The 13,406-nt window shown below is 50.0% G+C and overlaps 1 protein-coding gene across 1 annotated transcript in view; it reads right to left on the bottom strand.

Annotated features, from left to right (window-relative positions):
* The window catches only part of BAZ2B (bromodomain adjacent to zinc finger domain 2B), a 914,692-nt gene that overhangs the window by 660,666 nt on the left and 240,620 nt on the right, over positions 1-13,406 (bottom strand). The window contains exon 4 of the mRNA XM_030210692.1: positions 433-579. Coding sequence (XP_030066552.1) covers positions 433-577 — 145 coding nt within the window. The 5' untranslated portion in view covers positions 578-579. The remainder of the gene's footprint in view (positions 1-432; positions 580-13,406) is intronic.

Below are 13,406 nucleotides of genomic sequence, written 5' to 3'. Positions count from 1 at the left end.
TCACTATTCAAACCGGCGGAACACAGCACACAGCTCATCTGAGCTGCCGTTGGCCTTCCTTACCTGCCTGTGTCCCGCCCTCGCCGACGTTACGTCACACGAGGGTGGAACACACGCAGAGAAGAAGGAAGGCCGACAGCAGCTCAGATGAGCTGTGTGCTGCGTTCTGCCGGTTTGAATAGTGAAGCCAGGTACCCGGCCCGGGTGGAGGGGTGGCGGAGGGGACTCCGGGGGGGGGGGGGGGGGGCCGGCAACCTAGCCGGGGGGGGGGGGGGGCTTTCAAACCCCCCCCCCCTTCCTTTACTAGCCCGTTTTTACGGGCTCAACAGCTAGTTGGTACATAACACCATGGGATTTAGATACTGAGCCACAAATATAATAATAGGTGAGATACAAATACATTTGAATGAATGAATTGTAAAGCTTACTAACCGCATGTGGTGATTGTGGAGCTAAATGATGTAGCACCACTTGAAAGGCCACCTTTTGAAACTGCTGAAGCTACAGAAGATGTAGATGATGACGAGGGTGCAGTGGAAGAAGTTGCTGATGATGCTAACCGCTCTCCAGACTCCATATCTGTATGAGAAAGATTACAATTATTTTCTCTTTCACTGAAAACATTCACTGTGTACTTTTTCATCAGAGGTATAATTTATTATAATTTGCTAGCTATCCTTGTCCCAGCCATCTAAAGAAAGTCAGGAGACAAACACTGTTAAAATTTGAAGCAGCCTATCAAAATATTGGACATGAACAGCAGATCTAGCAACTGTTATACTGTCTTCTTCTCCAAGAAAAGGGAATTATGCTTTTATTCCACTGCTATTTCAACTCCCACTGAGATTTCTTCCTATGGAGACAAGCAAAAGGAACTGCATGCACTGTCGATGCTATATGGCCCAGCATTTTCACATAAGATCTTACTATTAACTTGTGTCATAGGTGACCTTCTTGAGGGAGCCTAGCAGATCCACCATTCTTATGTGTGGTAAAGATGGCTTTAGTTGCTACTATATTCAAATGAGTTCCTAGGAAACCTGGGTTAAATTTGGGTTTCTGGTACTTTATGAGAAAACCTAAGTCCTGAAGATGATGAATGGTGATTTGAGTGTCACATAATACATCCAGTTTGATACGTACATCCATTAGCCAATTGTCTAGATTAAAAAAAAAAACAACAACAACAACCTGTATTTCCTGTTTTCAAAGATATTCACTACCACTTCTAAAGACCTGGTGAAAGCTACTAGACCAAACAGTAGCATACTGTATTTGTAACCAGGAAACAAAGACCCTTGCCAAAAGCTTTCATGAGTGGAAATATAAGTGTACACATCTTTGAGGACTAGCAAACATAGCAAATCTCCTTCCTGAGAATAAGGAATGATAATCCATAGAGAGTTAATTTTGTATTTCTCTTTTAGAGGAATTTGGTGAGGTTCAAATTTGGTTTAGAATGAGAAAACGAAAAATCTCGTCTTATTCTGCAAGCGGAATGGGTTCTGGTGCTTTGACACTTAACAAATTCCCTGCTGAAGGATACCAAAATCAGATGATTGGGCCTGCCAGGTAATGCATAGGTGGAGAGGAGGAAACAAGTGGAATCTAAGCGCGTAACCTCTCTTGAGGATCTTTAGAACCCATGCAGTGACAGAACACCATTCATTTAAAGATGCAACTGACCTCTTACAGGCACGGGAAATTACTGTAGGCTGGGCAGATTTGACTATGGTCACAGTGGTGAGTCAAAGGATGTCACTTAGAGGGGCATCATCAAACGGCGCCGGCGAAATCGATCGCCGGCGATCTATTTTGGCGGCGCCGCAACAGCTGGCCGGAACCGTATTATCAAAAAAGATGGCCAGCCAACTTTTGTTTCGATAATACGGTTGGGGCCGGCCAAATGCCACAGATCGCCGGGTTTGAGATGGCCGACTTTGTTTTTCAGCGATAATGGAAACTGAAACCGGCCATCTCAAACCCAGCCAAATCCAAGGCATTTGGCCGTGGGAGGGGCCAGCATTCGTAGTGCACTGGTACTTCTGGATGTTTAGATCTTGCTGATCAGTTAAGTTATGACTTACTTGTTCAGGAGTGCTGTATTTTGTGATACTGTTTTGAGAAATGTTCAAGAAAGACTTCATACAAATGAAAAAAGTCCTTGCCGTGCATTTTCCCTTGATGGCTGTCCCTGACGTGCACTTCCCTTAATAGCTGTCTTTCTCTTGATGGCCGTCTTTCTCTCCGAAAGTGCACTTTCTCTCCCTCCACTAGTCCGTTCCCCTCTCTCTCCTTCCCCTCATTCCCTTTCCTCCTTTCCTGAAGTTACTATTGAGGAAACTACACTTCTCCTTTCTTCCTCAAAATGTACCACCTGTTCCTCTGATCCCATTCCCACCCACCTTCTTAATGCCATCTCTCCTGCTCTTATTCCTTTTATCTGTCACATTCTCAACCTCTCACTTTCCACTGCGACTGTCCCTGCTGCCTTTAAACATGCTGTGGTCACACCTCTCCTTAAGAAGCCTTCACTCGACCCTACTTGTCCCTCTAATTACCGACCCATCTCCCTCCTTCCTTTTCTCTCCAAATTACTTGAGCGTGCTGTTCACCGCCGCTGCCTTGATTTTCTCTCCTCACATGCTATTCTTGACCCACTACAATCTGGTTTTCGCCCTCTCCACTCAACCGAAACTGCGCTTACTAAAGTCTCCAATGACCTATTACTGGCTAAATCCAGAGGTCAATATTCCATCCTCATTCTTCTTGATCTTTCCGCTGCTTTTGACACTGTCGATCACAGCATACTTCTCGATACCCTGTCCTCACTTGGATTCCAGGGCTCTGTCCTTTCCTGGTTCTCTTCCTACCTCTCCCTCCGCACCTTTAGTGTTCACTCTGGTGGATCCTCTTCTACTTCTATCCCTCTGCCTGTCGGCGTACCTCAGGGTTCTGTTCTTTGTCCCCTCCTCTTTTCTATCTACACTTCTTCCCTTGGTTCATTAATCTCATCCCATGGCTTTTCCTACCATCTCTATGCTGATGACTCCCAAATCTACCTTTCTACCCCTGATATCTCACCTTGCATCCAAACCAAAGTTTCAGCGTGCTTTTCTGACATTGCTGTCTGGATGTCTCAACACCACCTGAAATTAAACATGACCAAAACCGAGCTTCTCATTTTCCCCCCCAAACCCACCTCCCCGCTCCCCCCGTTTTCTATTTCTGTTGATGGCTCTCTCATTCTCCCTGTCTCCTCAGCTCGAAACCTTGGGGTCATCTTTGACTCTTCTCTCTCCTTCTCTGCTCATATCCAGCAGACTGCCAAGACCTGTCGTTTCTTTCTTTACAACATCCGTAAAATCCGCCCCTTTCTTTCCGAGCACTCTACCAAAACCCTCATCCACACCCTTGTCACCTCTCGTTTAGACTACTGCAATCTGCTTCTTGCTGGCCTCCCACTTAGTCACCTCTCCCCTCTCCAGTCGGTTCAAAACTCTGCTGCCCGTCTTGTCTTCCACCAGGGTCGCTTTACTCATACTACCCCTCTCCTCAAGACCCTTCACTGGCTCCCTATCTGTTTTCGCATCCTGTTCAAACTTCTTCTACTAACCTATAAATGTACTCACTCTGCTGCTCCCCAGTATCTCTCCACACTCGTCCTTCCCTACACCCCTTCCCGTGCACTCCGCTCCATGGATAAATCCTTCTTATCTGTTCCCTTCTCCACTACTGCCAACTCCAGACTTTGCGCCTTCTGTCTCGCTGCACCCTACGCCTGGAATAAACTTCCTGAGCCCCTACATCTTGCCCCATCCTTGGCCACCTTTAAATCTAGACTGAAAGCCCACCTCTTTAACATTGCTTTTGACTCGTAACCACTTGTAACCACTTGCCTCCACCTACCCTACTCTCTTCCTTCCCGTTCACATTAATTGATTTGATTACTTTATTTATTTTTTGTCTATTAGATTGTAAGCTCTTTGAGCAGGGACTGTCTTTCTTCTATGTTTGTGCAGCGCTGCGTACGCCTTGTAGCGCTATAGAAATGCTAAATAGTAGTAGTAGTAATGGCCGTCTTTCTCCCTGAACAGGGAAAACAAAAGTTTTTGCACACTGCTTTTTTTGTAGTAACAGTGGGATTTGAACCAGCCACCTCTGCATTACAAGACCAGTGATGTAACCACTTGGCCACAGCTCCACTTACTTGAGTGTCCCTCTCTTTTGATTATACCCCTCCAGGTCTCTCTCAGCCACTCACAGACAGCTTAGCGCACTGTGATTGGCTGAGAGAGACCTGAAGGGGTATAATCAAAAGGGAGGGACAGCCAAGTAAGTGGAGTTGTGGCCAGGTGGTTACATCATGGCTCTTGTAATGCAGAGGTGGCTGGTTCAAATCCCACTGTTACTACTAAAAAAACTGTGAGCAAAAACTGTTTTGATTTCCCTGTTTGGGGAGAAAGCCGGCCATTAAGAGAAGTGCACTTTCAGAGAGAAAGACGGCCATCAAGAGAAAGACGGCTATTAAGGGAAGTGCACGTCAGGGACGGCCATCAAGGGAAAATGAACGGCAGGGACTTTTTAAATTTGTATGAAGACTTTCTTGAACATTTCTCAAAACAGTATCACAAAATACAGCACTCCAGAACAAGTAAGTCATAACATAACTGATCAGCAAGATCCTTTTTTTTTTTTTTTTTACGAGCTGGCCGACTGGCTTCCCCTCCTAGGAAGGAAATGTTTTAAAGGTTTTTTTTTGGGTGGGAGGGGGTTGGTGACCACTGGAGGAGTATGGGGAGGTCATCCCCGATTCCTTCCGGTGGTCATCTGGTCAGTTTGGGCATCTTTTTGAGACTTGGTCGTGAAAATAAATAGACCAAGTAAAACCGGCCAAATGCTCGTCATCGCTGGTTTTCTTTTTTCCATTATCAGCTGAAGCCGGCCATCTTGTAAGCACGCCCACATCCCGCCTTCACTACCCTGCCGACACGCCCCCTTGAAGTTTAGCCGCCTCCGCGACGGAATGCTGGCGAGTGTGTCCAAAAATCTGCTTTCGATTATACCGATTTGGCCGGTTTTAGGAGATGGCCGGCCATCTCCCGATATGTGTCGGAAGAATGCCGGCGATCTCTTTCGAAAATAAGCCTGTTATTTTGGCAGATCTTGGACTTGCTAGTTTTATGGCCTTTACTCCTTTTGTTTTTGTCTGCATGCTTGATGAGGCATAGTCTGCTGTTCATAGCAGGAAAACAATTGAGAATGTGATGAATCGGAGGAACAAATACATCCCCATAAACTTGGAAGATGCAATCTGACAAACCTAGGCCAGATGGTATGCATTCCAAAGTACTAATAGAAATAAAAAATGAAATGTTAAGTAATTCAGTATTTTTAAAATCAAGTGTAGTACCAGAAGATTGGAGGGTGGCCAATGTAATGCCAGCTTTTAAAAAGGGCTCCAGAGGTAACCCAGGAAATTATAGACTGGTGAGCCTGATATCAATGCTGAGCAAAATGGTGGAGACTATTACAAATTGTATCATTCAATGGAGGAAAAAAGACCTCAAAAAACTAAGTCGTATCAGTCAGAACTTTTCTGAAGTTAAATATCCACTAGTTAAATCAGCCATCATCAAAGTCTGTGAGATATCTAAATACTTAGGGGTCCTTTACTAAGCTGCGGTAAACAGTGGCTTGCAGTAGGCATACCAAGTCAACTGATCAAATCTGCTGACAACATAAAGTTATTCAAAGTTGTTAAATCACAACAGGACTGTGAAAAAATGCAAAAGGATTGGGAGACTTGGCATCCAAAAGGAAGAGTTGTGCACCCAAGATGCATGCGCAAATTAAGTAATGAGCCAATTAAAATCAATAATTGGGTGCTAACAACCACTTACTAATGTTAATTGATATTCGTTAAAATTTGTGCACACATCTGGCTGCGCACTATTCTATAAGGCTTGGCACCTAATTATGCTACAGCATAACTCAAAAGGGGACATGGCCATGGTTGTGTCAGTAGTGTTTCAAAACTTGCCACAGAGAATTACAGAATATGGTCTAAGAATGCCTAACTTGGCCACCAGCATTTACACCAGGTTTCAGCAGGTGTAAGTCTGGCACAAGTATGATTCTATAAAGGGTGCATGCCCTATATAGAATTGCTCTTGGCACCAATTTTTTTTTCGGCACTAAATTTTGAGCACCATTTACTGAATCCAGCCCTTAATGTGAGAAAGTGCAAAGTGATGCATTTAGGGCCAGATTCTATATATGGTGCCTAAAAAATCCACACGGTTAATATCGCCACCTAAGCATATTCTGTAAGAGCTGCCTAGATTTAGGCACGGTATGTAGAATATGCTTCGGTGGAAATCCTAGAACCTAGAACAACACGCGTCCATTTAGGACAACGAAAACGTAGTTTAAATCCCTGTGCGTATATTTACGTACATCGGGTCATAATCTATAACTGCACATGGAAATTTTGGAATGCCCATAAAAACATCCATTTCCCCACCCATTGCTACGCTCCTTTTTAACTGCATGCCTTAGAATTTAGGCGTTCATTACAGAATGAGAGGAAGCCCATAGGAAGTGAATGAGCTTCCTCTCATTTGCTATTGGGAATCACTAGCACAGTTTAGTAAAGCGAATGCTACATACCTGTAGAAGGTATTCTCCGAGGACAGCAGGCTGATTGTTCTCACTGATGGGTGACGTCCACGGCAGCCCCTCCAATCGGAAACTTCACTAGCAAAGTCCTTTGCTAGTCCTCGCGCGCCCGCGCGCACCGCGCATGCGCGGCCGTCTTCCCGCCCGAAACCGGCTCGAGCCGGCCAGTCCAGTATGTAGCACGACAATACACTTCAAGGGAAGACACAACTCCAAAGGGGAGGCGGGCGGGTTTGTGAGAACAATCAGCCTGCTGTCCTCGGAGAATACCTTCTACAGGTATGTAGCATTCGCTTTCTCCGAGGACAAGCAGGCTGCTTGTTCTCACTGATGGGGTATCCCTAGCCCCCAGGCTCACTCAAAACAACAACCATGGTCAATTGGGCCTCGCAACGGCGAGGACATAACTGAGATTGACCTAAAAAAATTACCAACTAACTGAGAGTGTAGCCTGGAACAGAACAAACAGGGCCCTCGGGGGGTGGAGTTGGATCCTAAAGCCCAAACAGGTTCTGAAGAACTGACTGCCCGAACCGACTGTCGCGTCGGGTGTCCTGCTGCAGGCAGTAATGAGATGTGAATGTGTGGACAGATGACCACGTCGCAGCTTTGCAAATTTCTTCAATGGAGGCTGACTTCAAGTGGGCTACCGACGCAGCCATGGCTCGAACATTATGAGCCGTGACATGACCCTCAAGAGCCAGCCCCGCCTGGGCGTAAGTGAAGGAAATGCAATCTGCTAGCCAATTGGATATGGTGCGTTTTCCTACAGCCACTCCCCTCCTATTGGGATCAAAAGAAACAAACAATTGGGCGGACTGTCTGTGGGGCTGTGTCCGCTCCAGATAGAAGGCCAATGCTCTCTTGCAGTCCAATGTGTGCAGCTGACGCTCAGCAGGGCAGGAATGAGGACGGGGAAAGAATGTTGGCAAGACAATTGACTGGTTCAGATGGAACTCCAACACGACCTTTGGCAGAAACTTAGGGTGAGTGCGGAGGACTACTCTGTTGTGATGAAATTTGGTGTAAGGGGCCTGGGCTACCAGGGCCTGAAGCTCACTGACTCTACGAGCCGAAGTAACTGCCACCAAGAAAATGACCTTCCAGGTCAAGTACTTCGGATGGCAGGAATTCAGTGGCTCAAAAGGAGGTTTCATCAGCTGGGTGAGAACGACATTGAGATCCCATGACACTGTAGGAGGCTTGACAGGGGGCTTTGACAAAAGCAAACCTCTCATGAAGCGAACAACTAAAGGCTGTCCTGAGATCGGCTTACCTTCCACACGGTAATGGTATGCACTAATCGCACTGAGGTGAACCCTTACGGAGTTGGTCTTGAGACCAGACTCAGACAAGTGCAGAAGGTAATCAAGCAGGGTCTGTGTAGGACAAGAGCGAGGATCTAAGGCCTTGCTGTCACACCAGACGGCAAACCTCCTCCAATGGAAGAAGTAACTCCTCTTAGTGGAATCTTTCCTGGAAGCAAGCAAGATGCGGGAGACACCCTCTGACAGACCCAAAGAGGCAAAGTCTACGCCCTCAACATCCAGGCCGTAAGAGCCAGCGACTGGAGGTTGGGATGCAGAAGCGCCCCTTCGTCCTGTGTGATGAGGGTCGGAAAACAGTCCAATCTCCACGGTTCTTCTGAGGACAACTCCAGAAGAAGAGGGAACCAGATCTGACGCGGCCAAAAGGGAGCAATCAGAATCATGGTGCCTCGGTCTTGCTTGAGTTTCAACAAAGTCTTCCCCACCAGAGGGATGGGAGGATAAGCATACAGCAGGCCCTCCCCCCAATCCAGGAGGAAGGCATCCGATGCCAGTCTGCCGTGGGCCTGAAGCCTGGAACAGAACTGAGGGACTTTGTGGTTCACTCGAGATGCGAAGAGATCTACCAAGGGGGTGCCCCACGCTTGGAAGACCTGGCGCACCACTCGGGAGTTGAGCGACCACTCGTGAGGTTGCATAATCCTGCTCAACCTGTCGGCCAGACTGTTGTTTACGCCTGCCAGATATGTGGCTTGGAGCACCATGCCTTGACGGCGAGCCCAGAGCCACATGCTGACGGCTTCCTGACACAGGGGGCGAGATCCGGTGCCCCCCTGCTTGTTGACATAGTACATGGCAACCTGGTTGTCTGTCTGAATTTGGATAATTTGGTGGGACAGCCGATCTCTGAAAGCCTTCAGAGCGTTCCAGATCGCTCGTAACTCCAGAAGATTGATCTGCAGATCGCGTTCCTGGAGGGACCAGCTTCCTTGGGTGTGGAGCCCATCGACATGAGCCCCCCATCCCAGGAGGGACGCATCCGTGGTCAGCACTTTTTGTGGCTGAGGAATTTGGAAGGGACGTCCCAGAGTCAAATTGGAGCAAATCGTCCACCAATACAGGGAGTCGAGAAAACTCGTGGACAGGTGGATCACGTCCTCTAGACCTCCGGCGGCCTGAAACCACTGAGAGGCCAGGGTCCATTGAGCAGATCTCATGTGAAGGCGGGCCATGGGAGTCACATGAACTGTGGAGGCCATGTGGCCCAGCAATCTCAACATCTGCCGAGCTGTGATCTGCTGGGACGCTCGCACCCGCGAGACGAGGGACAACAAGTTGTTGGCTCTCGTCTCTGGGAGATAGGCGCGAGCCGTCCGAGAATCCAGCAGAGCTCCTATGAATTCGAGTCTCTGCGCTGGGAGAAGGTGGGACTTTGGATAATTTATCACAAACCCCAGTAGTTCCAGTAGGTGAATAGTCATCCGCATGGACTGCAGGGCTCCTGCCTCTGATGTGTTCTTTACCAGCCAATCGTCGAGATATGGGAACACGTGCACCCCCAGCCTGCGGAGTGCCGCTGCTACCACAGCTAGGCACTTTGTGAACACCCTGGGCGCAGAGGCGAGCCCAAAGGGTAGCACACAGTACTGGAAGTGGCGTGTGCCCACCTGAAATCGCAGATACTGTCTGTGAGCTGGCAGTATCGGGATGTGTGTGTAGGCATCCTTCAAGTCCAGAGAGCATAGCCAATCGTTTTGCTGAATCATGGGGAGAAGGGTGCCCAGGGAAAGCATCCTGAACTTTTCTTTTTCGAGATATTTGTTCAGGGCCCTTAGGTCTAGGATGGGACGCATCCCCCCTGTTTTCTTTTCCACAAGGAAGTACCTGGAATAGAATCCCAGCCCTTCTTGCCCGGATGGCACGGGCTCGACCGCATTGGCGCTGAGAAGGGCGGAGAGTTCCTCTGCAAGTACCTTCTTGTGTTGGAAGCTGTAAGACTGAGCTCCCGGTGGACAATTTGGAGGTTTCGATGTCAAATTGAGGGTGTATCCCTGCCGGACTATTTGCAGAACCCACTGATCGGAGGTTATGAGAGGCCACCTTTGGTGAAAAGCTTTCAACCTCCCTCCGACTGGCAGGTCGCCCGGCACGGACACTTGGATGTCGGCTATGCTCTGCTGGAGCCAGTCAAAAGCTCGCCCCTTGCTTTTGCTGAGGAGCCGCGGGGCCTTGCTGAGTCGCACGCTGCTGACGAGAGCGAGCGCGCTGGGGCTTAGCCTGGGCCGCAGGCTGTCGGGAAGGAGGATTGTACCTACGCTTGCCAGAAGAGTAGGGAACAGTCTTCCTTCCCCCGAAAAATCGTCTACCTGTAGAGGTAGAGGCTGAAGGCTGCCGGCGGGCGAATTTGTCGAATGCGGTGTCCCGCTGGTGGAGAGACTCTACCACCTGTTCAACTTTTTCGCCAAAAATATTGTCCGCACGGCAAGGCGAGTCCGCAATCCGCTGCTGGAGTCTATTCTCCAGGTCGGCGGCACGCAGCCATGAGAGCCTGCGCATCACCACACCTTGAGCAGCGGCCCTGGACGCAACATCAAAAGTGTCATAAACTCCTCTGGCCAGGAATTTTCTGCACGCCTTCAGCTGCCTGACCACCTCCTGAAAAGGCTTGGCTTGCTCGGGGGGGAGAGCATCAACCAAGCCCGCCAACTGCCGCACATTGTTCCGCATGTGTATGCTCGTGTAGAGCTGGTAAGACTGAATCTTGGACACGAGCATAGAGGAATGGTAGGCCTTCCTCCCAAAGGAGTCTAAGGTTCTAGCGTCCTTGCCCGGGGGCGCCGAAGCATGTTCCCTAGAACTCTTAGCCTTCTTTAGGGCCAAATCCACAACTCCAGAGTCATGAGGCAACTGAGTGCGCATCAGCTCTGGGTCCCCATGGATCCGGTACTGGGACTCGATCTTCTTGGGAATGTGGGGATTAGTTAAGGGTTTTGTCCAGTTCGCAAGCAATGTCTTTTTTAGGACATGGTGCAAGGGAACAGTGGACGCTTCCTTAGGTGGAGAAGGATAGTCCAGGAGCTCAAACATTTCAGCCCTGGGCTCGTCCTCCACAACCACCGGGAAGGGGATGGCCGTAGACATCTCCCGGACAAAGGAAGCGAAAGACAGGCTCTCAGGAGGAGAAAGCTGCCTTTCAGGAGAGGGAGTGGGATCAGAAGGAAGACCCTCAGACTCCTCGTCAGAGAAATATCTGGGGTCTTCCTCTTCCTCCCACGAGGCCTCACCCTCGGTGTCAGACACAAGTTCCCGAACCTGTGTCTGCAACCTCGCCCTGCTCGACTCAGTGGAACCACGTCCACGACGGGGGCGTCGAGAGGAAGACTCCCTCGCCCGCATCGGCGAAGCTCCCTCCGCCGACGTAGTCGGGGAGCCCTCCTGGGAGGTGGCCGCGGTCGGCACCGCACGCGGTACCGACGTCGGGGACCTCAACCTGGGCGATGGGCCAGCCGGCGCCACGCTCGACGGTACCGGAGGCGCAAGCACCGCCGGTACCGGAGGGGTAGGGCGCAACAGCTCTCCCAGAATCTCTGGGAGAACGGCCCGGAGGCTCTCGTTCAGAGTGGCTGCAGAAAAAGGCTGAGAGGTCGATGCAGGCGTCGACGTCAGAACCTGTTCCGGGCGAGGAGGCTGTTCGGGCTGTCCAGAGTGGAGCGCATCGACACCTCTTGAACAGAGGGTGAGCGGTCCTCTCGGTGCCGATGCCTGCTGGGTGCCGAATCCCTCGGCGACCCAGAGCTCTCGGTGCCGACACGGGGAGGAGACCGGTGTCGATGCTTCTTCGATTTCTTCCGAAGCATGTCACCGGAGCTCCCCGGCACTGACGAGGAGGACGTAGAATCCATCCGTCGCTTCCTCGGGGCCGAGACCGAAGAGGGTCGATCTCGGGGGGGCTGTACCGCAGGAGCCCTCAGGGTAGGAGGAGACCCACCCGAGGGCTCACCGCCACCAGCAGGGGAATGGACAGCCCTCACCTGCACTCCACTCGATGCACCACCGTCCGACGACATCAGGAGACGAGGTCCCGGTACCACCGACGTCGATGCAGCTATCCGATGTCTCGGCGCCGATGCAGAGGCCCGATGCCTCGATGCACTCGATGCAAGGGCGGCCGAGGAAGATGGTCTGGACACTGACGACGTCGATGCACTCGAAGATCCCGGTGCCGATGCCGACGAAGAGCCCGAGAACAGCACGTTCCACTGGGCTAGTCTCGCTACCTGAGTCCGCCTTTGAAGCAGGGAACACAGACTGCAGTTCTGAGGGCGGTGCTCAGCCCCCAGACACTGAAGACACGACGAGTGTCGATCAGTGAGCGAGATAACCCGGGCGCACTGGGTGCACTTCTTGAAGCCGCTGGAAGGCTTCGATGTCATGGGCGGAAAAATCACGCCGGCGAAATCAAAAGCCGAAATGGCGAAAATTAAAGCACCAAAATTTAGAGGGAGAAAAATCTCGACCGAGGCCGAAAGAGGCCTACCCCGACGACGAAAGAAAACTTATCGGGGCAAAAAGCTGGAAGTACGGGGAGGATTGACACGAAACCCGGGGAGGGTTTCCGGAGCACTTCCCGCACTAGAAGAAAGCTTTTCCGAAGAAAAAACACGCTCAAAAAAACTTTGGACGCGCGAGGTCGACTTTCCGGGGCTCGACACGGCGAAAAAACGACCGTACCGAGTGCGGACAAAAGAAGACTGGCCGGCTCGAGCCGGTTTCGGGTGGGAAGACGGCCGCGCATGCGCGGTGCGCGCGGGCGCGCGAGGACTAGCAAAGGACTTTGCTAGTGAAGTTTCCGATTGGAGGGGCTGCCGTGGACGTCACCCATCAGTGAGAACAAGCAGCCTGCTTGTCCTCGGAGAAAAGAGAATAATAAAATCTAAAGATTTAGTGAAAATATACTTTATAATTTGTTAGCAAAAACAAAATGTTTAATACAATCATTTTTAAAAAAATAAATGATGTGTAAATGGAATAATACATCATATTAGAAACTGTACACTCTGCTATTAGTCAAAAGCAATACTCACTAAGGGGCCTTTTTACTAAAGCTTAGCATGTGCTGCCACATGACCCATAGGTATAATGAAGATACATACCTGTAGCAGTATTCTCCGAGGACAGCAGGCTGGACATCATCACGCATGGGTCGTCGTCCGTGACGGCCCAGGAGCTCCAGAGTTAAAAAGAAAAAATGTTAAACCTTCTAGAACCGACGAGACGGGCGCTGGGACAATGCACCGCGCATGCACGAGTGACTTCCTGCCCGCGCGCTTCCCTCAGTTATATAAAAAGCAAATGAGAAGAACAACTCCAAAGGGGAGGAGGGAGGGTTGTGATAATGTCCAGCCTGCTGTCCTCGGAGAATACCTACTACAGGTAAGTATCTTCTACCTACTACAG

This window comes from Microcaecilia unicolor, chromosome 7 (genome assembly GCF_901765095.1).
Source record: "Microcaecilia unicolor chromosome 7, aMicUni1.1, whole genome shotgun sequence".
In the NCBI taxonomy this organism is placed as follows: domain Eukaryota; kingdom Metazoa; phylum Chordata; class Amphibia; order Gymnophiona; family Siphonopidae; genus Microcaecilia; species Microcaecilia unicolor.
Note: the sequence above shows the minus strand (reverse complement) of the source record. Positions and strands in the feature narration are given on the sequence as shown.